The sequence below is a fragment of the Amblyomma mixtum genome, chromosome 3, assembly GCF_055824585.1.
Source record: "Amblyomma mixtum isolate Tamu chromosome 3, ASM5582458v1, whole genome shotgun sequence".
NCBI classification, from domain to species: domain Eukaryota; kingdom Metazoa; phylum Arthropoda; class Arachnida; order Ixodida; family Ixodidae; genus Amblyomma; species Amblyomma mixtum.
Window position 1 is genome coordinate 108,036,709 of NC_143014.1, and position 27,626 is coordinate 108,064,334.

General features: G+C 44.0%; 1 protein-coding gene across 3 annotated transcripts; it reads right to left on the reverse strand.

The window, feature by feature from the left end:
- Positions 1–1,039: 1,039 nt before the first annotated feature.
- LOC149351301 (uncharacterized) lies at positions 1,040–27,626 on the reverse strand. 3 transcript variants are annotated; one of them, XM_089580621.1, is made up of 11 exons: positions 27,247–27,626; positions 26,539–26,577; positions 26,328–26,445; positions 25,791–25,983; positions 25,035–25,103; positions 21,681–21,701; positions 20,779–20,930; positions 16,272–16,332; positions 9,577–9,842; positions 7,712–7,834; positions 1,040–2,226 (listed from the first exon to the last, which is right to left on the reverse strand). In XM_089580621.1, the coding sequence occupies exons 3-11, from the start codon at positions 26,438–26,440 to the stop codon at positions 1,830–1,832; spliced, it is 1,395 nt and encodes a 464-aa protein (XP_089436747.1). In that variant the 5' UTR covers positions 26,441–26,445; positions 26,539–26,577; positions 27,247–27,626; the 3' UTR covers positions 1,040–1,829. The 3 variants fall into 3 exon arrangements, with proteins under 3 accessions (XP_089436747.1, XP_089436748.1, XP_089436749.1); XM_089580622.1 differs by lacking the exon at positions 21,681–21,701 and having other exon boundaries at positions 27,247–27,621; XM_089580623.1 differs by lacking the exons at positions 26,328–26,445; positions 26,539–26,577; positions 27,247–27,626 and adding an exon at positions 26,200–26,319.

Here is a 27,626-nt window from a genome sequence, read left to right on the forward strand (position 1 = left end):
ACCGCGCGCCGCTTCCAAGGAAGGCCACGCTATCGCCACAACGGATCCGCAGAGCGCGTCACGCGACGCCGCTGAATCTGCTTTTTCTTCGTCGCCGTCTGCGTCAGTCAACAAAACGCCGAATGGGTTTGCACCGAGGGAAACAGCTAGAACGGAGAGCGCAGTCTCTCCTTGAGAAGTGAACTTTCACGCAGTTCCGCAACTTTAATCGCATGCCGACCGCTGAATCATGCCCCGGTACTCGTGCCCGTCACCGCGGGGGTATTGGGCGACATGCAATGTGAACAACCGGCAATCACTGCGCTCTCCGCGAACCAGAGCAGCGCCATAGGTCACTTCTCTGGTTTACGCTCTGCAACCAATTAGTAATTAACCGTGTCGCCATTACGACAGCAGCTCGAGAGACCACGCAAGCGGCCAGATTATTCGCTTCAACGAGGCCGAAAAGGTTCCACCCCCTCATAAATTGTACTCAATTATAAATGCGGTTCACCTTCATTGGCTTAATTCTGAAGGAACCACTCTTAGTGAGTACGACTGACAGCATTAGTGGAATATTTTCATTCAACTATTTACGAATTTATACAACACAGACCCATTCGCCATCACTGAATATGGGCTGCCAATGGTTCGCTCCCAACCATTCATACATCACTGTAAATGTAGTTGCCTTACTTTCACTGGTACAAACTGCAAGCCAATTTTACATTTCAGACACCCACTGGTGCTCACAACTCTTAAGAGCTCTAATTTTATTGAAAAAATTTTATAAAAAATTCAGTTAAAGCACTGCCTCCTAACATTTTTTTTTTTTTAAATTGCGCTACTCTATAGGTAATTATTACCTTGTAGCATGGCACACAATGCCCTCTTGATATACATCATCAGAGGTCACAGCAGTAGCATTTGCACTTCTGGGGACAATTGTTTGTGCACAGAGCTAGGGTGCCAAAAGAAATGTAGCACTGTAGCTCTATATGTAGCCATTTCCCAGTCTGGCAGAGTTTGGCGGTGAAGAAAAGACACGGGCAGACCAACATCAGTGCAGGATGAAGGTGCGCAGTGACCAGAATAAATTTATTTTCTAAACAATGACAAACATTATGCAGAATAACATTGTTGAACTTAAAGCAAGTAGATAAAAAGAAGTCAACAGGCACCAATGAATAAAATGAATACAGCAGGTGAAAAGGAACCCTAAATTTGTCAAACAGGGAAAAATAGGGCAAGCAGACCTGGCCCCCAATTTTTTTTTTTTCAACAAAACATTTGATGATTCAGACGACAGTGCCACAACTAAATAATGATACAGTGATGTGCAGCCAGCAATACTTATTTTACATCCCCTACTTACAACGGGCAGCCACACTTGGCAACAAAATAACATCCACCATAATGTACATACTAATGAGTATGCTGATGAACGTGCCTCCCAATTTATCACAAGACAAAAAGTACATGGCTGAAATTCTTGGTGTAAAGCACAAATCCAGAAAAAGGTTTTACAAGAACGTGTCACCCTTACATCAGATGAATGAAAGAAACACTGAAGACAAACTGCATTTTTTTTAACAGATACCAGAGATCCAGGCAAATTAGTACAGTTTCGAAGCCCATTTGCTCCTACTTTGTTCACGCTTTGTGAGATGACAAATGAAACTATAATGATGGTTTAAATGTTTACAACAAAGTAACAGCAGCTAAAATATAGCTGATGAAACAAAACAAGCGGAAAATGAAGTATGCCATGTTAAACATCAGCCCACTTTTGTTTGTACCATAAGAAAAAAAAAGTAAGGGAGGGGGGGCAAAACAAATGCAATGGAAGTTCATCTGTGGTGGTTCCTAGCTGCTGGTGAGTAGGAACGCTCTTTCCGTGATGACGTTCGGTAGTCATGTGAGGAGCCATGCTCTCGAGACCGGTCCCCATGCTTGCTGTACTCAGGGCTGGACCGGTGACGGTAGCCCCCACTCTCTTTACGACGCTCAGACTCCCGAAATTTTTCATCTCGCAGTCGATCATCTCGAGCACGGTCATCACGCGACCTGTCACTGCGTGACCTATCATCTCGGGACCTGTCATCACGTGACCTTTCATCGCGTGGTCTCTCATCACGTGGTCGCTCATTCCTGGACCTGTCATCACGAGCCCTTTCTTCACGTTCCCTCTCATCACGTGGTCTATCATGGCTGCGATACGGTCGTACATCCCGTGGGCTTCGGCTCCTGGAAAGAAATGGTTCAAACAAAAATAAAACAATGTGCATCCACAAGCCTTCAAGTACCTCTCTAGATGGCATATAAAGCTACCAATTACATATAAAGCACCTATTTCTCTGACTTTGCTAGTGAAATTTTCACTCTGAGAAGGATGACTTTCATGCAGTCTATACAGAGTATGTATATATGTAATCATGAACTGTGAGATATGGATACGTGGCTACAAAGTGAAGGCCGAACAAGTCAAATAAATTATGACAAGGAAAGTCTATCATGCTCCCAGTTTTCGCAAGCATTAGCAAATTCTACATCAAATCTCTGTCTCAAAAAAAAACTAGGCCATATGTGCATAGTTCTATCCCACTAATCTCAGGCTTTTAACGCAGCTTGTTCAATATCCTTACATCAAGCACCCTCCTTTTCCTTCCTCTATGTCCTCCTGCTTTGGCCATGAAATAAATACCCTAGACGTCAAATCAGACCCTGTGAAACTTATTCCCAAGATGAACTGCAGGATAAAGCTTGGTAAACATCAAGTTGGAGCCAGCAGCTAATGTTGAGACCCAGCATGAATGCGAATGATGCACAACATTTCACGAACAGAACTTCCAAGGAGTCCTCAGAGAATGTAAAAAATGTTGAAGGCATAAGGTCACTACACTGAAGCATGAAGTGACTGAAATAAACATATCAGCACGTACACAAAAATACCTATTTCAGAGCAATCCCCAAATGCCGAAAGGTCTGTTGCTAAAGTACTGTCTTAACCAGAAGATGCAGCACAAAAAGCAAATTGTGTCAGTAGTGGCAGAAGAATGATACCATGCGCTTCCTTATATAATACTGAAATTATGAACTATTCAAAGCAGCCTGATATCATGTATCTAAGCCCACATACTTCAAATACTGACCACATCAGGTAAGCAGCTTATGTTTTGATGTTTTCCTAGGACATCAGCAGATCTGCACTATACAGCAGAACCCCGCTGTTACATTACCGGGTGCTGCATTTTCCCCGCTGCTAAGTTTTCGTGAGCCAGTTCCATCCATGAGTGAGTGAGTGAAGAAACTTTATTTCCGCCAGAAGAAGACCCGTGCCCCTCCGGGTCCGCACGCAGGCGTCCGGGGAGGGGCAGCGTCGCAGCTGGAAGACTAGCAACGGTATAGTCGCGCAGCTTCTGCTGCCAGGCGGGTAGCGTATCGTTGTATGCTAAGGTCGGCACTTCTGAGTATGGTCTCCCATTCCTCTGCATTATTGATTCTGCCATATCCTGGGGCACTGGGGCATCTCCATAGTATGTGTTCGAGTGTAGCGGTATGCCCGCAGAACTCGCACACCTCCGCATCCTCCCTCGTGTCACCTCCTGTCCAGCTCCTCCAGAGCGGGGATGCGAAGTTTCTAGCTTGGAGTCTTCTCCAGTCATAGGCCTCAGCCGAGCTAAGCGATCTATCCGGAGGAGGATAGATCCTTTTGTTCTTTTTCTGAATGTCTGTGATGCTATTAAAGGTATTGGTTTCCTCTTTAGTGCTGAATTCGTATGAGGTGTCCACGGCTCCCCGAGGTAAAGAGGAGCGGGCGAGCCTGTGGGCGGCCTCGTTTCCAACCAGACCCGAGTGGGCTGGGGTCCAGATAATTAGAATATTGTGGGCTGGGATAAAGTCTTTTAGATATTTAGCCGCCATTTCGTGGATGCGTCCCTTGCTGTAATTTCTAATTGCGGCTTTGCAGTCGCTTACTACGTATTTGGTACCTGGCTGAGTTAGAGCGATCGCTATTGCAACCTCCTCCGCCCTGCTCCCATGGAAACCCATGCAATAGAGACTCTACTATTACGTTGCAATTGTGGCACTGCTTGAGCATGCTACGTCACGAATGTCACTTCTTGATAGTGCTTTACCCCATGCCAGCATTCTGACAGCTTGTGTTTAGCGCGCACGGAAGGGCGATGGTACACCAGTCCTTGCGGGACTAGACAACATTGGTGGCTCCCGGTGTGTTGCACCCACACTGATGCTGAGAGCACTTTATACGGCGGGGTGAATATTGTCGCCGCTGTTGGACAAGTTCTATCACCAGCGTGGCACACGCAAAAAAGAAACTATGCCACACAAACTTTGCACAGATTGGCTCTGAGGCCTACTTCTGTCATCCTTGTTTGCCTAGTTGCCTGCAGCTTAAAAATGCAATTTCTAGGTCACAACTGAGAAGGATTGTGTGGGATTAAAGTGGCGGCCACGAAAACAGCGCACAGGATTGCACACATGATCAAATTGGCCCGATTCGCACACCCTCTCTCTTTGCTGCTGCCTTCCTTCCATCAACAGTTGTTCAGGTAGGAGAGCAGTCACAGGGTGTTTAGGACATTTTATGCATGTGAAAGATTGCGACAGCCACAAAGCCTTGCAACTTCCAGACAAGCAGGCTGCCCTTATCAGAATTAAAGAAAAAAAACCAGCAGATGATGACACACGTTTTTTTTTCACAGGCACTTCCCGGCTACTGCGTATCCCAGATGATACGTTTTTTTCTCGCAGTCCCAAGCAAAATGCAACAGCAGGGTTCTACCGCAACCGACTTTCGTTGCTTATACATTCAAATACAAAATGATGGACAATTGGCATAGTTGGTACGAATTCATGGTGAAAAAGAAGCACAAACAAACAAAAAATATTGGCACAAAGAGATAAAATGGAAAAGACAGCATTGCACACATAATTGAACTTGCCAAGGAACATGACTAGATAATATGACGAAGCATTCTGTGCACACTGACGCAAGGATTGTAACCTGCACTGTCTGATGACGAACAGTGACGTCGGTAGCAGGAAAGAACTTCAGAGTTGTTATCGTAAATGCTGGCGATATGCCTGCTGATTGGTTTCAGTCTCTTAACCTAAGCAGACTTAAGACTTTTTAGCAAAGACACACAAGCCAAAAGCAATGTTCTGTGCAACAATTTCATGAGGCAGCATGAAGAGTCCAATTGCTTTCAAAAGTACGCATACGCCTCAGCACAGCTGATCCCAAGACACTGTTACACAATCCGATATCCCAGGCACTTTTATTAAAGGGACACTGAGGACAAATTAAGTTGACCTGTATCAATACATTACCCCGTTTTAATCACAAGAGACCACACTAACTAAAAAAAGAAAGCTTTTATACACTAGAAAAGAACAAAAAAAAAAAAAACTATATACAGTTAAACCAGGATGTAACGAACCTCCACGTAGCGAATTCTTCTACATTATGAAGTTTCTCAATTCTCCAACACCACTCCCATTGAAGCACGTGTACTTGTGAACTCCATGCAACGAAGATGTGGCGGTCGACCTTGATGTAATGAACTCACCACGCTGACTATCCATGAGCCAGTGCTGCATTACTTGAAATTTGGCCAAATTACATGTAAGCTGCATGACGACAAACCATGAACTGCCATGAAAGGAATGTCTAAGATTGCAACGAGCAAAAGCAGTTTCTGCAGCTTTCGGTTTTGTGGCATCCCACCAAGTGGCACTACAATGGTTTGTGTCCAAAAGCACCACAAAACAGGATGCAGCACAGAAGGCATGGGATAAGCAGTGCGTGCCCAATGCCGCATCTTGGCTGTTCACGTAATTCAGGCGGCGACAGGAGACACACGGCGGGAGCGGGGACAGCAGAGAACGCCAGCAACGCGAGGAAAAGACTGTTTCCCAAGGCAACCACGAGCGGGCAAGATTTTTTTTTTTTTTTTTTTTAACAAGTGAAAATGAAAACTGGTTTTCAGGAAATCTAAGATGCTGTTAATTGTCTTGCTACTTGGGGGACATCTCAACCACACTGTGAGGGAAGGGAGGAAGGTAGGAGAAAGAAAGAGGTGTTGTAGTAGAGGGCTCCGGAATAATTTTGGCAAGCTTTACTATCTTTATCGTGCAGTGGCATTAAACAGCACAAGGGTGCCTTTTTCGTTTCGCATACATTGTGATGAGCACGCAGAAAGAGACGGTTGCTCACCCTCCTCCCCAACCCTGCATGTAGCAGCGTCATGCTTTTGTCGTGCAATCCATGGCAGAGATTATAACGGACGCTGCCACACTCGTATTATCATCGCTATCACGAAATGTTTCTCCATGCTTACGATGCGGGTTTACTGTGAGCATTTGCTAAGTCATTTCATCTACATTTATTTTTCGTTTGGGCTTCCGTTCAGCACGGTCCTTTTAAGTCTTCGCATTAAAACTGGATGTAACGAAAACCTGCATGTAAAACAAAATTGCGAACTAATTTCATTATATCCAGGTTTACCTGTAAGGTATCGCCATCATCGGCCGAGTTCACAAGTATAGTAAAACCTTGTTGATGCGTTTTAAAAAATTGCGGGAAAAAACGTATTATCCGAGAAAACATATGATACAAACTGCCTAGTTTTGAAAAATGTATGTAACTCCTGAATGAGGTACAATTTCACTGAATAAAAATGTTGATTAGCATTTCTTGACACAAGATCTGAAGAGATCCTTTTCTAGTGCTCGCAGAATTCAGTCTGCATCTGTGGTCTTAAGCACGGAAGGAACTTTGTAACGCATCTGTTCTGTCGACGGCAACGATGAAAGTAACTAAAATCTCTCATTTTTTGGATGCTTTGCCCCTTTGCACCTAAATACTGCGGAGAAGCCCCCACGATGACTGACTGTTGCAGCATTTGTTTCTTAAGCGGCCTTCCCAGACCTGACCCGCTCATATAAAAGTGCATCACTGTAGTTCATAGATGCTTCACCCCATTGCCCTTATGGGCCGCAGAGAAACCTCAGCCCTTCTCCTCTTCATGTTGAGACCCCGCAAAAATGGCTATCTCAAATACTAGCGCACCGTTTTAATTTTTGTTCAGTGATGCTTCACCTCCTCACATTTAGGCACTGCCTAGAAGCCACCGCGGCGGCTAACTGCTGCTGCATTCCTGCTCTTCAAGTTTTGTGCCCTCACGTTCGGCCCTTGTATGTTTGCACATGTTGCACAGTTTGTCGAAATTTGAAACGCAGTAGCCGGGAAATCGTGTTATCCGGGAACATATTAACCAGGTGAAATATAGTGCAACTCTATAGGACACTTTTAATGTCCGCGATTTTCAACGAGATTTTAATGTAAAAGGTGTCAGTCAATACAGATCTTCTGGTGCAAATCCAAAAAGCCACGCTGCATGGTGATTCACTTAGAACAGTGCCAATCCGTCATCTTTAGTGAATACGGCACAAGGAAAGGTTTCTAAATTCAATCTTCTTGGTGGTAAACGCATCTTTTGCTGCTGGAACAATGTCAACATGGCCAGAAAGAGCCAGAGAATCAATTTTTACGGAAAACAATAACTGGACGGAGTTGTCTTCAGTGTCCCTTCCAAGCGGATTTTCTGATGACGTGCATAAATTTGCAAGGTCCCATGATATTTATCTTGAAAAAGTGTCCACTACACACGTTAGTCGGGTATGGAAACAGATAAAATACAGTTACCTGTGATGATGTTCACGATGGCGCTCTCTGCTTCTACTTCGGCGAAACTGCTGACGCTCCCTGTCCCAACTAGAGTCTCGTGGTGCATCACGGCTGTTTGGGGACGCCCGTGCATAGGGGCTTCTGCACAACACAGGGCAAAGAACAGCAAACTTACACAGCTGCATGTTGCAATGTTACAGTTGAGTGCATGGACAATGATAATTACAAATAAGCAGTACAACTGTTCTAACTGGCATGCTAGCAATGGCACAACACCGGCTGAGCAAATGTGTGGGCCCACTAAGCTAGAGCGAATGCACCTTGCCCATGAGAATAGCATCCTCCTCTGCATACTACTTTTCTCCAATTAATTTCTACAAACAGTTCTCTCCAGGTCTCACTATGTATGCATGCCTAATAAATGGCCTAATAAACGAAAACTCAGTATACTGGTTTGGTTGGTTTATTGGGGTTTAACGTCCCGAAGCAATTCAGGCTATGAGGGACGCCGTAGTGAAGGGCTCCGGAAATTTCGACCCCCTGAGGTTCTTTAAGGTGCTCTGACATCGCACAGCACACGGGCCTCTAGAATTTCGCCTTCATCGAAATTCGGCCACCGCAGCCGGGATCAAACCCGCGTCTTTCGGGTCAGCAGACCAGCGCTGTAACCACTGAGCCACCGCGGCGGGGCTGAACTCAGTATACAGCTAAACAACCAAGCGACATGTCATTAAAAGTTAAATGATGACGACGTTTTATGGAGTAAGGGCATCTGTGACCAAATTGTACAATGACACAAGGTGTTTTCGTCAAATGAAAGTGGCGTCAAAGACCCATTTCCCAAGGGTCTTTGACGGAAATGGGTCTCTGACCCCAAGGAGCTGAACACCAGGCCAGGAGAAAGCTTGTAGGCAATGCATCACCTGTGGGTACCAGGTGGCACTGGAAGATCGAATTTCACACCTCCATTACAGTAAAAGCTTGTTAATTTGAACTTCAAGAGACCGAGGAAAATGTTAGAATTATCGAATGACCCCGAAAAAACTGTCAAGCATGCTTGCATCACAGTAAATTTATTGGGTGAAAGACTGGGCAATGGGTGCCTGATTTTGAGATGAGAACAGCATGACAGTGACAGTTTTTCCTGTTCCCACAAATGCGTCATTAGGCGCATACTGTTGGGAGCGTAGAAGCAGAACTGCTCCAAAATCGCGACAGCCTCCTGCAGCCTTCATGGTGCGACGCGGTGGAACTTCGCCGCTACCGCATCACACCCATAAGTGGCGTGCGGGGAGGCTTCACTGCACAAACAGCAAATGGCATGTGACGAGCGCAGGCAAAGGAAAGCGTCGAAGCAGAGGGTAAAAAAGTGTGAAAGAAAACACCAGTGACATGACAATTAGCATCCAAAATGGTGTTCAGCTGGGTCAGGTTGGATGGCTGATGCTGGCTGGTAAAACTGCAGTCACTGTGGGCTGGTGCAAAGCTCACAAAAGCAAAACTTTAAGTATGCGATTGGAGTGTTCTGGGATACGGGGCCACCCGTTTGTCGGTATGCCTGCTGTCGCAACATGGGATTCATTTTTGAGTAGTGCTATTTCAACTATCTCTTGTTGCACTGATCCTGCCTGGACGCAACCACCCTTCAGGAACCCGTTCAAATTAACCAGTGTGAGACCCGTAGAGTCAGAATTAGCAAGCAACTGACGTCTTAGACTGACATGGGAGCTGGCCGGGACTGAGCCAGCAGTTCAAATTATCCGGATTTCCTAATTAATGGGGGCTGAATTAACAAGGTTTTGCAGTCCACGCACTTGTAGTACAATACCCTATAACAAAATTTAATGTTTGCTATCATGCACACAAAGCACCTGCTGCTGTACCTCCTCCTCCTAGGCTCGGGTGACAGTGACCTGTCATCTGCAGCAGCTGCACTGTCAATTGCTTTGGCTGTTGGCTCGGCACTTGCTGGTTGGACTCCTGGGGCCAACTTTGGGGGGTGCAGGGCAAGCCTGCGCTCAATCTCCTTCTGGATGGGCACAGGAATTCGAGGAAAAAGGGTGGCAAACCACTCCAACTTGGTGAGCAGATGCCGAAGCATGTCGCCAATGCGCAGTACCTGGCCACCGCCTGCCTTCACGTCCAGCTCCTGCAGCAGCATCCATACAAGGGGCACTGACATTAACTCACTGACTACGCAAAAAAAAAAGGAGCATAACAACAAATAAAACAACTTAAAAAGCCAGAAAGGCTGCTGTATGCACAGGCTGTGGTGTGTAGCTATTGACAAGTGTGGCAAAATTTTACTTTCAGTTCTGCTAAAAAATTTATGGCTCTCGTCAACATCTCCCCCCCAGTATGGGCTAGACTGAAGTGTGTCGTGCTCACATGAATGAATATGCAATGCTTTGCAGAAGCTCCTGGCCAAACTCTGACCCCATAAAATAATGAAATGCATTTCTTGGCAATGGGTACAACAGAAATTACAGACAATGGAACCCGCCACAGAGAATGCGCATACTCTGAATTATGTCCCATATCACACACCTTAAAATGTTTAAGTTATCAATGTGAAATATTCTACGACAATTATCAATGAGAATTATCATTGGCTGCATCAAGCTAGATGTCAAGTACACTGAACTGCAAGTGCATGCAGTCACCTGACACGCTGGCTGAGTGGAAGAGGTGTTTAACCATGCCCATGTCAACCAGAACAAGGTTGAAAATGTCAATCTTTTTGCCTGTGGCTTTCAGTGACAAAGTCCCTGGAACTGTCTTCCATGGAATCAGTGAGGAGCTTAATAACTTCATAAACATAAGGCAACAGAGCTATATATATGTTTGCTTTGATGGGGTTTAACGTACCAAAGTGACTCTGGCTATGAGGAATGCCATACTAGACTCCGGATAATTTCGAGCACCTGAGGCTCTTTAAGGTGCACTGACATCACACAGTACATTGGGCCTCTAGCATTTCGCCTCCATCGCCACTTCACCATTTCGCCTCTACTTATGTAGTTTTGGAGAAGGTCAGAGCTGGTATGTGAATTTTTTCTCTCTTTGTTATCTGAAACTTTTTAATTGCTAGCATACTTTTCAATCAAACAATTCTTAACAGCAGCTACGCTGATCATGATGAAACTTTGAATTTAGAACATGGGACCTAGGTGCAAACCTGCAAGAGCACAAGTTTCACTGTTGCACAGAAAATGACTTCCAAGTTCAGAATAGTGTGCAATGAACTATTAACAAAAATACTTTATAAGCAGCTCCCATCAAAAAACTACCACATATACCAAATACATCTTCACATGTCCTATGGTTTACCATAGGACATAATCACTCAGTCTGATGCCATGTATTCACACAATTCACACCAACACTGGATTTAGAGGGGCATCCAGATGCATCACGTTTAATACTGACATGATAGCTTTTGACACTTCGATTTATTCACACACACATACACACATTTAGCTGTGATAAGTGCTGTCCCTATTTAGTTTGGACACTTTATTTTTCATTCTTTTGCAGTCTCACAATAATTTTTTAGCCTATTTAGTGATGAAAACCTTTCGTATATCACAGTTTGTGGCATGCCTCCAACAAAAGTTCACTTTGGAAAGCATGACACTAGGCTTATTGGCTTTCGCTGGATTAAGTAGTGCACTGTTTTACAAAATGAACAAATGTGCATGTTTTGTGTTAAACTAAAGGCTGATTTGTTCCAATTCTACGCATGGATGCACAAGAGTTGGGAACACCTGTAACATACAGAAAACAAACACAGGCTGCCCCCCATTGTGTTGTAGCTAACTAACCGGTCTCCAGATGCCAAAACAGCAAAGATTACGGTAGCATGAAACCACAAAAGTTCATGCAGTACACAACAAGCACTGTGAACTAAACCAAACTGTCATGCGATAATTATTATGTTGGCCAGAAGGGAAAGCGTCCAAACCAAAAAACACTAGAAGGCCAGTTTGTTCTAGCAAGGAAACAGAACTTGGCAGACCATTTAGAAGATGCAGATGCATTACACTCTTTGATAAAATTACTGTTTCAAGCAAAATTGGTCAAACAAAAAGCGAAAATTTTCAAAGCCTTGAGCATGTTTTTAAAGAGTGGCTAACAGCCACATACACCCTCAAATGCAGTGATTGGTAAAGAAATTTGAACTGCTTTCAAGCGTGACTCCAAAAGTATATGTATATACTAGTATAAGGTTAAGGTTAAGATTAAAGTTTTGTTAGGACATAAACAACTGAACACATTTTTCTCTGGCCATCCGCAGCTCTCAACATGCCTGTGCTTTTACACTGCCACTATGCTACACGTATTCCTAATTCTCATGCACCCACACAAGGATTTAGGGAACAAATTGGTTGACAGCTTGTGCTCGGCTGTGCTTGTTTGCTCTTTACCAAAATTGTTCAATAAAATCATTGCAGACCACTAAAAAGCAACTCCTCCGACCTTTTGCTGCATTTCTTGATGTTTACTTAGCAGTAAAGCGTTGTGAATAAAGAAGCTCAAATATCCACCAAGCAGACCATAAAATGCTCAGCAAAGAATTGGAAAAGATTCAGACAAAAGGAGTTAGTAACGAGGCAACCTGTCTTCACTTGTGTACTAACCTTTAAGAACATAACAGCAATCATGTTTACGGTAGTAGGAAATAATGTATCATTTGGAACAGTATGTGTTGCCGAGGTGAGGTGCAGTGTACTATGTTACGTTCTTTAAGAGCTGCTCAGAAAATACAAAATTTGAACTCACTTAGGCATATTCAGTCATATATGCATACATAATAACCTTAAGAGTGAACCTTTCCCAAATCTATCCTTTCACACCACAAGTACATGCAGAAAGTATCTGCATGTCACAAAGCTATAAAGCGTGGGTAGCTTCATGTCAAGACTGCAACGAGTAGTAAGCATACAAGCAGCATCTCGCAGGCCTGATCATGTTCCTTTGGAATTAACTTGCTGCTCTTAAAAAAATGAGCAAGGATTCATACACATATAAAAAATAATCACACACACTGCAAAGCCACACACCTCAGCATACTTAAAATAGACGCTATATCTCTTGGGATCAGTACAGCACTAATGTCACGCTCAAAAGGTGACTAAACACTTTGACAAAGATAATCTTAATGCATGCCAAAACACGGCATGATGCGAGTACAAGTAAAATGTAACACATTCCGTAATATTAATACAATATAGCTAAGTAGCTGGACAATGTCTGGGCTTGCTCCCAGCCAAGTGGCTGGGAGCAAGGATAAGAAAAGCAGATGAACCCTTGTGCATATGCATCCTTTCTGGCTGCCACATTAAGTGCTGGGCCCCCAAGGACCAAACCAACAGAACCTGCCAAACCAACAACAACAACACCACTGGCTACCATGGGATGCAGAAAGCCCTCTTTTCACATTCATGCATTTTCTCTGCAAAAGGTATCGCAAAGCCGCCCCATAAATGGTTCTGGTGGCCCATCCTCCTTCCCGCTAGCTCCAGCTGCCCTCCTTCCTCGCTCTCTGGCAAGCCTTGCATGAAGCTCCCGCATTGCTGTGTTGCTCCCCACCAGGTGTACTTGCCCGATTTCAAGCGCAAGGCACGTGTGGGTGTGCGGGCGCAGCCAGCCCGGAACCACTGAAAAAAGAGGCAGAGGTGCATCAAGAGTAGCACCCACACTCGCCACAAAAGAGGGAGTGTTACTTTTGCTGCAGGGCTGCCTTGCTTGGCGGGCGCTGTGATCATCCGGGGGGGCTTGCCTCCTTTCCTGCTCGACCAGGGAGACGCTCACTTCATCCCCTGCCTGCCACGCTTGAGCCTAAAAGCCTACGTGTGCATCATCAGTGCTGCTGCTGCTGCTGCTGCTGTTGATCAGCGCAGGGCAAGTCCTACTGTGTAAGCCACACTTCAGGCCGCTTTCGACCCTTGTGAACACTGCAAGCTGTGATGCCATGAAAGACAAAAGCCGAAAATTCCAACAGTTTGTGCACTTGCTTGCACATTAAGCACTGGTATTTTACACGCAGAAGAAATTGCAAACCTCTGATGAAACCAAAACTGATTTAATGTTTACTCACCCTACTTTAGGTCAATACAGGCAAACCCACTTACTTTTAAGACCAGACATCTGAAATTACCTGCTACAGCAGAAACGTTCATTGAATACTTCCACGGAAAAGTGTATGAATGTCGTACACTTATATTTGCCTCCACTTTGCCAGTACAATAAATCCAACAACTCCTTACGACCCTTACCCTTTATCACCCTTTATGTGATACCACCTTACAGGGGAGCTCTAAGGTAATTAACTGAAGTGAACATTCCAGCAAGGGCACATTCCCTGAGCATCACTAATCCATGGCCTTCAGGTGAAATTGGTACAGTAGCAGCCGCACGAAATAGGTGGATCTTCCTCCCAACCTGCCATAAAGGCTGTAAGGGTGCGTGTTGCATATGCCTCTCAGGTGTCCATGGAGTGACCATTTAAAAGGAACAGCCGCACAACAACGCAATTGCTATTAAAACTTGCAGTTGGAGGCCCCAGACCTCACAAATATGTTGGTTCTTTCAGCGTAGGTCGACTCCCCCAACTTTCGATGACCATTTTTGCAAAGGGTCAACTAGCTTCAATTAGTGCAACAAAGCTTCAATTTACGCGTTTATTTTTCCATGTAATGGCCTTATGCGTTTGAAAATGCCTATGTAAGAAGCATTCCAGATATTCACTTTGAAATTATTCAAAGAAAATTACTATTTGCTTCAAACCAAATGCCTCGATTATAAATAATTAGGGACGTCAACAGAAAAAGGTACCATATTTGCATTACTGAATTTTTCTATGAAACAAGGTTCAAGAAACCTTACTGATGCACTATACTACACCTGTGGTATATATAGCACCCTAAAAGCATAGTTAATGTCACAAAATTATGACGATGGTCTTCCCAACCAAATATTTCATGTGCTTTAAATACAAAACCAAGGATTGTGAATATCTGTCAAATGATACAAAATGCAATGGAAGGGTGTTTTACAGTAGGTAGAAGACTTATATTGCATATTATCACATGAGCCACAGCCGGAAGGCATCAAATCTGATGCTGCTTGCCTTTCCCTTGGCAGAAATTGAATCAGAGCCCTTTCTTCACAGCTCAGAACTATATAAGACTTGTCAAGTGCTTTTACCCTTGACAGCTGTGCTCTCAATGTATCAAATGCTTCTTGAAGGTCTCTTACTTGAAGACGTAAGTGCATACAAAGGCATTACAGCGATTTTTTTTTTTACTTCAAGTATCACAACGAAACTAATAACAAATTTCCAGAATAAGCATTTAATGACATTTTTGTGCCTCTTAGGTACAGGCAAACTGTATTTATTCAGATAGAGGCTTTCCTTTCTTGAATTAAATTCTAGAGGCGCATGTGCTGTGCGATGTCAGTGCACGTTAAAGAACCCCAGGTGGTCGAAATTTCTGGAGCCCTTCACTACGGCGTCTCTCATAGCCTGAGTTGCTTCAGGACGTTAAACCCCAATAAACCAAACCAAATGTAGCTCCAAGCAGCCTGAAAGTTTTTTCACATTTAAATTTCGTTTGTTCGGTTTTACAGGGTCAACATCCTAAAGAGACTCAGGCTATGAGGGACGCCATAGTGGAGGGCTCCAGATAATTTTGACCAACTGGGGTTCTTTAATGTGCACTGAAAAAGCACAGCACACAGGCCTCTAGCATTTCGCCTCCATCGAAATGCAACCGCCACAGCTGGGATCGAACCTGCGTCTATCGGGTCAGCAGCCGAGCACCATAACCACTTAGCCACCATGGCGACTTCACATTTAAATCTACATCTGTTATGTTGCTTAAAGACTAACCTCTATTCAAATTACTTTCCTCTACCTTGGTAACGACAATAATGACAAACGGTGGTTACTTTGGACTCAGTATACAAAAAATCATGGTGCAAGAACAGACTTCATCAAAAGAACTAAAGCCAGAGATGGGCCCACCGAGATCAGCAACCTGACATAGCTGGCAGAGATGAGCAACTGCACGTGTCCCACTCACCCCTGCCATTTCCTTTTACATAGCGCCTTGAACAATTTCAAGCAAAAAAACCAAACAAATGATACTACCAGCAGCAACAGCAGCACCAAAAAGAAAAGGCAAAGGGAATTTCTTTCCTTTTTCACACGATGGCTCACAAGACCGAAAACCTAGGGAAGGGAAGACCACCTGGGGGAGCAGGCTTCAGATCTGTTAATGTGCTTTGAGGTCAGCCTTCTTCTGCTTAAATGTTTTTGGAATCAAAGAAGCAATAATTCAGGAATATGGACTATCAACAGGTCAAATTACATTTTTGTGTAATACCAATTATTTGAGGCCAAAAAGAGACTTCACATATTATTCTCCAGCATCCTCCCCCAGGGAGTAGCAAGGGTGTTTTGTTGAGGTAGCTGTAGGATCTGTGACAGATTTTACACAATAAGAAGGCTTTATCTACTGGTTCAAAACCAGAACAAGTCAGAGAAGCTGGTGTTCACTACACTAGTACATACCTCTTCATCATCAAGGTACGGTTCATACCAGTCAACAAGGTCTGCAGGTGGCTGAGTGAACCTGAAAAATCAGAGCAACTTTCCAACACGGTTCCAAGGAAGGGCATGCACTGCAAGATGCTCAAATATAATAATTAATCTCAGAAATGGCTCCCGCTAACATCAGTGATGCTAAAGGCTTTCTGGAGGGCACTTTTAAACACAAGAACATATTTATGCTGTGGGCAGCATTTTGGCTGCTATTCAGGAAGCTATGCAGAAATGTGACATCTGTGATACCCAAACCCACGTAATATTTCTCAGAGAAAACAGCTTAAAATAGAAAATGGGGAATTAACGGCTGTGAATATCCTGGCTGGCATTTCCTTTAAAGGGCAACTAACCGCACTACTTTTTGAGAATTTCATGATATTCAAGGATTCAAATCTATACAAGCTGTAGGTAGGGGCTGGTCATTTCGGTTTGAAACGGAAAAAAAAAAAAAGTACGCCAAATTTAGTTTTTAAAATTTGGTTTTAACTGGAAAAGGTCAGCATTCTTGGCGTGCAAGGCATAGATAGCTGGCTGCTGAATGTGAGTAACATCTAGTCAAAGGTGAAATTATGTCATTAGGCGGCCAGAGGCATGATGCAACAATCGCGTTGTTGGATAAGAAGTGCGATTAGAGGTACTGCTCCGCTAGCTTACACACCTCTGACAACCGAGAAGCACCACCTCCTCCCCGCCTGCTTGCTAAGCACAGTCTGTTCACTATTATCACCTACTTAGAGCAGTTAGTCAAATAGGTTAATCAAATGCATGCAGAACACTGACATGAAACTGTGCATGGATATCACGAAAAAGTATGTTCTGGCTACCGCAACACTAGGGCGGCAGTTCCATCGCTGCGATCAACACGCAGACCACGTGATGTGCCGCCCCTGTGCTCAACCCAGCGCGACTACCCAACAATAACAGTTTTCAGAAGTAAACTTCAACTTGCGTTTTAGTCTGCTGGCTATCTCATTTAACTTGAGCTATTCTTTTAATGACGATAGCAATTTCTTCTACAAGCAAATCTCCAAAAGTACTACCATCTGCACGCTAATTACTGGTAAATAAATTGTTCACGATGGCAAAACCACAGACAGAATGCAACTGACTTTTGACCACATAGGATTGCTGCATTAAATCACCGAAAAAAAGTCAGTATTTTGTTCGTCAAGAACAATATTCACCGAAAAAGAAAACAAAACTTGGGTTCTGAAATAAAAACCGAAAAGTCCAACCCCTAACAGTAGGTAAAACATGCAACTGTTTTTTGCGCTACCTTTTAAAATGATGGCGTAATCAATAAATAAAGCTTATGCTTCTTCTCACAGCATCGGAAAAGTGCGGAGATGCCTGATGATCGGAAGATTTAAAATTTCATCTGCCATCACACAAACCCCCCCCCCCTCATAACACATGGTTCTGCATTTGAAATATACTAGCACTGTAGGTGATGTCATCATGCACCCCCAACTCGGTGCTGTGCCGCTGTGGAGGAGACAAAGCTAGCACGGTTTAAATCAGCAATTATGTCACCATTTCAAATGCTAGCCCAAAAAGGCTTTGCATGTTTTACCTCCAAGTTTGACACATTCAACACTTTTAAGCTCGTCAAATTCTAAGACCTCTGCAGGTACCTTTTAAGCTTGGTAGATATAACAAGTGTAATTACTGTCATAGTTTGTTAGTTGAAGTTAGATAATCAACTTCTTACTTAATGGACTTTGGGCCAATGTTACAATGAGACTTGAACAACATTGAAGGGGAATACAAAGCGCAGTTAGACTGAAAGATTGGTGTCCCAAGATTGCAAATACAATACAACCTTGCTTAGACTGGCTGCATTTGATAGCGAATGAGTTTCAAAGTCTGTTGGACCATGTAAAATATTCAAATTAAGAAGGTTTGCAAATTATTCTAAATCAAAGCATAATGAAAACAGTAAGCATGCAACATTTTTCAACTAGGTGCAGCGCTCTATAGTCATTACCACTACACTTAATAAAGCTGTGCTCGAGATTTAACAATTAACTCCTCCTACAGTGAGAACTCTCTTGGACTTCTCAGACTTCTCACGGAGCTCATTTGGGCATCAGATCAGCACAAATGAAGCTGGTGGTTGATTGAGCCAATACGATGACGGCAGTAACATTACCAGCCTGGCTTTGAGCAAAACATTCCTCTTGCAATGACAGTGCCTACAATACTGTGCAATATTAAACCTTTCAACAGTATTCACAAGGGGGATGCATCCCTCCCTCTGTGGTAGAAAGCATGCATCAGACTGCCTAAATGTCACTCCTTTGCAAGGTAAGGGACGGAACAAATTGCTTGGATGACACAAACTATCCCCGCACTGGCGGGGAGTATCCTTGCTGTTAGCGGCACTGTTTTCTTCGTGCGCCTGGGAGCTTTGTAGCTCGTGCTCTGCCGGACGTCCACAGCAGCATCTAAGCCACCTAGCTGCTTTTAGCCAGCGGTTCCTTTGGCAACAGTGATGCCCCTCTCGTTTTCCCCGCTGGCAACGCCATCCACATCCCTCCTCAAAGAGCTCGTCCATGTGAAAACCACTTTATAAACACAAATTTCAGTCCAGGAAGTATTAATGCAATATTTCGCCTGTTTGGACAAGTTTTTTAATGCACTCACATTAGAACCAACATTGTCTGTCTGTTCATCTGAAGCCTTGTTAGCAAGTGGAAAAGTGGACGGAGATCCCCTCTACACTTTCACAGAGGGGGAAGAGAGAAGACGGAGATGGCGGGAGGCAACAGGTGGCAAATTTCTCTCTCCACTGCCAGGGGATAAGATGGATGATGATGGATTTTTATGGCGTGAGGGCATCCATGGCCAAAGAGAACCATGGCACAAGGTATTTCCTTTTATTCAAGGTGGGGTCAAAGACCCATCTCCCAAGCATTTCACCCTAAATAAGCAAAGCACCAGACCAGGGGAAAGCTTGTACCCATTGTATCACCGGCGGATACCCGGCAGCAGGGGACAGGATGGAGAGGGAAGTAGGAGGGGAAAGATGGGAGGGTGGTGGGCGATGGCTGATGGGTGGGGGAGAGTGGAGAGGGTGTACAGTGTGTGTCATGGTCTGAACCCGTCAGCAGCAGCGACTGCTCGGTTCAGGGGAACATCAATGCTAATGCATACTCCTCTGCCGCATCAAATCACATTGATCGTCTATACTGTTTTTTGCAATACAGTTGGTAAAAATAGAGTAAGAAAATCAGAAAAAATGAATGCACTTTTAAACCCCACAAGACACTGCTATAAGGTGTAAACAAGGCACACAAATGGTTTGCTTTAATTTTTAAGTACTGCAGCCTTTAGAAATTTCACTAGCCATCTAGCAATTTCCTGAGCCCTTTATATTTCAGCTTATCTCCAGCAGTTAAAGTGTTTGGTTTATTTGGTTCATTGGGGTTTAACGTCCCAAAGCGACAGGCTATGAGGGAGGCCGTAGTGGAGGGTCCGGAAATTTCTACCACCTGGGGTTCTTTAACGTGCACTGGCATTGCACAGCACACTGGCCTCTAGAATTTCACCCCCATCGAAATTCGACAGCCGCGACCGGGATCGAACCCGTGTTTTTTAGGGGTTAGCAGCTGAGCGCCATAACCACTGAGCCACTGCGGCTGGCTAACATGTTAACCTATTATTACTTACAACAAAATATAATATACAAATATAAAATACAAAATTTAACACAACCTACCACTACATGATTTTAGTTTCATTTTCTCGTAATGCACAGGTATTCTATAAAACAGTAGTGACACAAAACTGCCGAACTCTCATTTTCTTCTGTGAGTAACCCGGAGAAATAGTAATCACGGCAGACAGCTTCAAGTGCTCCAACATCAGACCATCACTTATTATGACTAGTTCAAGATTTAACTGTTCATGGCACTAAATTCACTGATATCACTGCATGCCAAGACGCTATTAATGACTCCACGGGCTCACATACCTCAAAAGCACCACAAATTTGAACATAAAAAAATTTGTGCAAGTATTGCTTTGAAATTTGGCTAAACCTTTCTCAATTGCAGCTGAAACAGGCTAGGCTTTTAAAATGCAACTCAAAAAGTGCCTGAAGCCTGAACCTGTGGAAATGTAGCTGATAAACTTCAGGCATTTTTCAGAGATGGTTTTCAACATTTCAGTGACTTGAATCTCTTCACTGCTACCAGCTTATTAAATAACAACAGTGACATGACTCCCCAACCAAGCACAAACTAACCCCTCCATCCTTTGAAATCAAGGAACTTCTTTCCTACAGTGAGGCTTCCGGGCATCCCTAGTTCCACCCTCACTTGTAAGCATGACAAGTTTAAACAGTAAACCCTTGATCTGAGACTTCAAAAATAGTGTTGAATAGAAATTAAAATAGGCATCTGCAGCCTATGAGACTTGCCCGAGAGAAAACCCTTGCTCCAACCGAGAAAAGCAACAACAAACAGCATACCTGATGTACATGAACCCCAGTGCTCGTATGTAGGGGGAGTCACAGTGGTTCATAAGGCCAACCAGTTGCTTGCGTGTTAGCTTCAAAGTGAAAAGCTTGTACAGGATGCAGAATGCAGTGGACACAATGCCCCCTGCACCAACTCCACGTACCTGCATACCAAACACGTTTCACAGACTTAAAATAGAAACCATCCATGGCACATAACAACTGCAGACTTCATGCCAGCATTAGGTCTCTGCATGCAAGCGTCGAGCAATGGTTTAACAAAGCTGCACTTAATCCCTCCGTCACAGCTGCAACGCGCAGAGCAGCGTGCCGAAAGGATATGCGGCAGCATTCTGGCTTTGGAAGTCTCCAGTGCTACATCTAATTTCTACCGCAGATGGGTTGTGATACCATTGTGAAGGAGCTTTTACCAACCAGGGACGCTGACTTCGGTAATTTTACGGCAGGTCTATGGAGCAAAATACATATTTTCTAACATTAAACTTGTTAATGACGAGGTATCATTAGTATCTGATAACAGATAGATTTAAATGATACTATAGTAATGAAAAGTAATGAAACGCGTCCTTGCTATCTATAGAACAGACACCATTACGCAGATGTGAAGAAAAAAATTATACGTAATTTACAAGAAAGACAATGCACCAGTAGCACTCTTAGGTATGGGATCAATCAATTTCGATAAAGAAAGACCAATGCAATAACTTGTTCGGTTTTGCTTTGCAAGTAATGCTTGCACGAAAGACAGGTAGTTGGAAAAAATGTGGCACATAATTAAGGATTCCAAGATGCAGAGATGTCAGCAAACACCTGTACAGTAATAAGAATAGCCATGAGCATTTATGGGCACACTTTTTAACACACAAAAGGTAAATTTGGAGCAGCTTCCTTACATGTTGCAGCAGCTGTTGATGCTGAGAAATAAGGAAGAAAACACAGATTTTCATACTTCAACACAAAGGTAACTCTAGAAACTCTCCAATGAAAGCACAAATAATTATGGTCAAACATTGATGGCGCACTTACGTACTTACCCCCCACCCACTACGGAGGCTAAACAACTATGGCACTCTGCTAATGCTGAAGCAACAGCATTTCTATACAGGTAAACTGTAACAAACCCTGTGTACTAGAGTTTCTGTACAAGTAAAAGGATACCAGTAGGTTAATACACATGTTACATGGGCATTTTGAAGGTCTCTGAACCAAGAGTCAATCGATTCGGTGGCCAGCTGACACAGGGTGCTTCACTGGCTATCGAGTAAACAATCTATAGAGTCAGCAAAGCAGCGCGGAATTCGATCGAGATTTCAAAAGGCTTCGAGCGGTGACAGCGTGCAATTCTGAAGCGGAACGCTCACAACAATGCGCTCAGAACTAAAAAGTTGGAGCAGTATAATTAACAAATAATTATAGAACTTCAAAATATACAACTTATATTGCAGAAAAAAAAAAAAAAGACAGGCCAGGTCACAAAACACTGCAGCATGCATAACACCGTTGCTGCTAGTGGTAAAAAAAAAAAACAGACACCACCTTACTCATCCTTCCTCATAAGTGCATGAATGCTACAATAGCTTGTCCAAGACAATTAACTTCATTTCAAGAGTGATTAATATTACCAGTGGTGCTCCAGCCATTTCAAATTCTGGAGCAATTTTTGGAGCAGAAAAATATCTATTCTGGAGCACATCTGTATCAGAACGATAACCCTGGAGCAACATGGGAACAGCATGAACGGAATAAAGGAGTCACAAAGAGTTTGTTCCTAGCGAGATAAGGTTCAGCCATGCGTAGCTAGGAAAAAAACAATCACAAAAACAGAGAAAATATTTTATTAATGCTCACACTGCCTTGCACGCAAGTTCAACCAAGTGTGCTTGACTAAAAGTCCAGAGAACACGTTTACTAGAATCATTCTTTTTTCATGTTGGCTCTACAGTTAAACGTGGTCATAACGAAATTTTTAAAAGTCTGAGATTTTTCTTTACATTTTTCTTTACAACCACGCAGCAGTGATGGCCGCGCACTGCTCGTGTCTTTTCTTTTTTGCTATGCCTTATCATTTTTCGCTGCTTTTGAGCATGAACAGTTGTAACGCCATGTGGTATGACGTTCCTAAAGAGAAAGAGCCGGAGATGCGCCAACGGCGCTGGAGCACGGCGCGTTGCGCCAACTGCAGCGGCTCGATGCGATTGGCGTTCCTCTCATGTCAGTTCGTGCTTTATCGTCACGGAACTTTCGCGTGGTTCTAACAAATTTTGAGTGGCTCAGCACTAACAGAGAGAGGGCGTAGCCAGTTTGTTACATCAAGGTCAACTCCCGCAACACCTTTACTACATGAAGGTCTGAAATCACGCGCTTCAATGGGGGCAGCGATGGTCTTTATGACTAGGCTTCACCGTACACTCTCTGCTCAGTTTTTTCCCCTACGGGAGCCGGCTTCAAAAAATGTGAAGTAACAGCCTCTCCCGAGTTCTTTCCTTCCTCCATAAAAACTGGCCGCTAAATTCTACCACAAGGCAGCCCACCAACGCCCTAGGTTGCCAACTGCGAAAACATTTTAGTAGGTTGTCAACCGAAATCCTGAATGGCTCAATATAGTTGCTTTCCCGCGACCGTATCTTCTTTTCGGAGCAGCTAAGGAGCAATATTGATCAATTTGTCACTTTTGGAGCAGACTGGTGCAGCAAAATGTAAATGTATCAAAATGGAGCAAATGGAGCAGCTGGAGCACCACTGTATTACTGTAACAAATTAACATTTCGTATTTAATCTTTTCAGGTATTTACTTATGGGCTGACTGCAAGCATACCTGCAAAATTATTGGTGGTGACAGTGGCACCACAACTCCTTGGTGTGGGATGATGGAGTCTCTTGATAGCGGTCAGAGTCTGCTGTGTAGCAGCGCACAACTCTGTGTTCGACTGAAACTGAGAATCTTGAAGGCTCTCGACTATACTGCATTTGAAACACGTTTGGTTTATAGGGGCTTAACGTTCCAAAGCAACTCAGGCTATAAGGGACGCCGTAGTGAAGGGCTCCGGAAATCTCGACCACCTGGGGTTCTTTAACGTGCACTGACATCACACAGTGCACGGTCCCCTAGAATTTCACCTCCATAGAAATTCGACCGCCGTGGCCGGGATCGAACCCGCGTCTTTCAGGTCAGCAGTTGAGCGCCATAACCACTGAGCCACCACGGTGGCTATCCCCATTTGAAAGTACCCGTGTGATAGGTATAAGATTATTCCGAAGCCCCCACTACACTGTGCAATAGCCCAGGTATGGATCTGGTATATAAAGACATCACAAAGTTTAATCCAGGGCCCACTTGGATCACGAGCCTACTGGATAGATTATCGAGGATGCCCATTTCCAAGCACAACTGGATAATATTCTCACTAGCCAACTGATGTTGACATTATCCTTAAAGACACACTGTGATGTCAGCACTAATGCTATCTGCCATAGAGAGCCTCCTAAATAGCCAGTCCTGTAAAAGCCAGGACTTCATTTTTACAGTGTTCGGTGCACTAGCCTTTAAGAATGAGAAAATATTGGTAGTGCAATTATGGTTGGTTGGTTAGTTTATGGGGTTTAACGTCCCAAAGCGACTAAGGCTATAAGAGACGCCGTAGTGGAGGGCTCCGGAAATTTCGACCACCTGGGGTTCTTTAACGTGCACTGACATCGCACAGTACACGGGCCTCTAGAATTTCTCCTCCAAAGAAATTCCAGCCGCCGCGGCCGGGATCGAACCCGCGTCTTTTGGGTCAGCAGCCGAGCACCATAGCCACTGAGCCACCGCGGTGGCGGTAGTGCAATTATGCACAACTGAATAAGCAACAGTGTGACATAGGACAAGATAATACCGTATAATCTCGTGTAAGGGCCACACCCCTGTATGGGCCGCACTGCCAGTTTTGGACTAGATAATTGAGAAAAAAATGTGGTGAAACACTTCTTTTTTTTTAATTTGTGCCCGAGCCGCACATTCAAAATTCACAACCAAATTTAAAAAAAAATGTGTGGCTCTTACATGAGTGTATACGATAACCACGCTTTCAAAGATTGCATCATTGGACATATTCTGCCTGTGATAGAATGAATAAATCCATATGGGTTAAGACTAGCCATGGAACACCAGTATGAGGCTGTGACAATAACTCTGTTTTATGGCCTTGAAAGGCAGTAGGAAGGCTATGCAGCAGAACAGCAGGAAGGCTACAACACACGACTCTTACCCCTCCGCACATCCCGGTCTGGCCTGATGTCTTTCGGCTTCCTTTTTCCCATGGCTCTAGGTGCTGCACCTAAGCAAGAGTTGCATAGTACACAGTGATTAACAGTAGCACAAACTGGTAATCACAACTTTTCGAGCTACACTTAATCTAAAACTCCTAGCAAGACCGCAGTTGTTCAGCAATTTCACACTAAATATTGCAGGGAAACTACAGATGTTTGTTTTTATGGAGTTTAACGTCCCAAAGTGACTCAGGCTATGAGGGACGCTGTAGTGGAGGGCTCCGGGCAATTTCGACCACTTGGGGGTTCATAAAATATACACTGACATCGCACAGTACACGGGTTTCTAACATTTGTCCTCCATCGAAATGCGATCGCCGCGGTCGGGTTTGAACCCGCGTCTTCGGGGTAAGCAGCCTAGCACCATATCCACTGAGCCACAGTGGCGGCTCACTGCAGATGTAAAACAATTGACCCATATTGACCTAGCATCCGACTTCGCGTGAGGGATCCATGTTAACAGCACTCCAAAGCTAACGTCTGGTATGAGATAAACACAGCATGCCAAGTTGTTAAAAACTTAAGAGCAACCCTAGTACAACTACAGTTGTTCACGATCACATGAACAAATGTAGCTGCACGGCAGCTGGAAAAAAAACAAAAAAGGAGCTCCAAAGGTCTCATTCATCGTTACTTCGCACAAGTTATAGAAGTCAGACCAAACAAAAAAGGATTGGGGGGGCTGCCGAACTTACGTTGTAATATATTTCGTCCACCACCTCATGATATGTCTTGAGTTTGTAGAGGTTTACTTTGAAGTACGGCGATGACAGTATGTTCGTGAGAATCAGGTTATTTAGGTTCATCGTTTTCTCGTTGCCCCATAATGGAAGGATGTTATTCTTTTTATCCGCAGGACCACCAGGCGCCATGCTGAGCGAGCTCAACCTGTAGGTACAACAAAAACAGAGATCAATTTCAGGTTCAAAAAATTTGTCGCTTCCTCGAATGCTATCTCAGACGCTTTCTACCGCCAAACATTTAGGGCTAACAGGTTCAGAAACAAGCAGGGCACCGTCAGAAACATCAGCACACTTAGTGGATTGCTATCTGTTTTGAGAAAAAAAAAATTTTACGTTCGTAAAGAAAGGGATAAGTACGTACCGCACGGGCCGCTAGCTAGTAAATCCGCTCGTTCACGACACCCCAAACACACAAACTACACCACTGTACGCAGACTACTTGCTACAATCCCGACGACCCGACGCGAGAAGTCGGATGTTGATACGCACTTTTCCAGGCGCAATGTTGCTTCTTCCGCAAAGTTTTCGGTCGAAGCAAAAGTGGCATTGTGATGACCATTCCCGACACAGTTTCGCCTTGCAAACAGAAGATCTTGGTCCATAACCGCTTTGATGATTGCAAAAAAAGAGAATAAAACGCGAGCAATGCACTGCGCGAAGTATAATAGCAACTAGCAAGTGGCGGCGACCACTTACTTACCTTGTACGGCTTGAATACTGTTGCATTAGAGCTGAGAGCCTACGAGAGAACGCACTATAGTCACTCTGTCATGGAAGACTTTCAAGAATGCGTAACGTGGCACTATAACGTGGGGCTTCTGCACGCGAGAAAAGAATGCATTTCCTCCCACCAATTGCTCGAGAACACGACACGTTTACTCTAAACTGACGCCGGCGCGCGCCGGCATTTCTTCGTTAGCGAAAAAGAAGCAGCAGCGCGTGTTTGATGTAACTAAGGAGGATATATATATATATCCTCCTTGGATGGAACACAGAAACCGATACATAACTTAGTACATGCGTATGAGACACCAGCACATATCGCACTAAATAAAGGGCTTATCACAATCATTATGTCTAGAGAAAAAAAAAAATGAATACATTGCGTTTCTTATCCTTGCGACCTGGCTGGGACTATTGCTGAAGAAATCATTTTTGAATCCCGGAGAAGCGCGCTCTTTTTAGAGGTTAAGGTTGTTTCTCATAGGAATGTTAGTTAAGGTGAAATTTCGACAATATAATATATCCTGTTACTGCGACAAAAGAAAACAAAACAGAAGTTAATTTGAAAGGAGCGTAGACATCAAATTTCGGGTGCACGTTTTCTTCTTTGCAATGATGCGCAAGATCACCACGCGGTATTCGCCCATGACTGCAAAATAATTTACAATTGAATTTCTTCTTTTACCTTTTTCGGGTGGTGCATCGGGCTAAATCGGGCTAGAGTAAATCGGGCGTCCAAGGACATCTTAAAAAAAGTAAAGTACCCGAAGTAAGCACCTTCGTCCGTACTAAGCCTTTTTTAGGTATTCTCATGGAGGAAGGAAAGGACTATGGGTATTCTATTCACTATAATTTTAGGTTCATTCGATTGACCCTGCACCAGTTGAGTTCCGTGGCGGTGCCGCGAGCGTGAAGCGCCAGTTCCTGCCATAGAGTTAATATGTTCCTGCAGTTCAAGTGCAGTAGCACTGGCTGCTTCCGAAATGAAAGACGAGTCACCCTAGACGAGTGCAGGCCTGGTCATCTGCTAGTCTTGGCTTCGCCACCAAATTGAAGCCAGCATCG

Excerpts from the sequence above, each read along its gene's own strand:
- LOC149351301 (XM_089580621.1), bottom strand. The coding sequence starts at position 26,440 with ATGGACCAAGATCTTCTGTTTGCAAGGCGAAACTGTGTCGGGAATGGT. Across the intron at positions 25,104-25,790 it reads TGGACGAAATATATTACAAC|GTGCAGCACCTAGAGCCATG; the intron begins GTAAGTTCGGCA and ends ACTCTTGCTTAG. Across the intron at positions 20,931-21,680 it reads ATCAACAGCTGCTGCAACAT|GTACGTGGAGTTGGTGCAGG; the intron begins GTAAGGAAGCTG and ends TTTGGTATGCAG.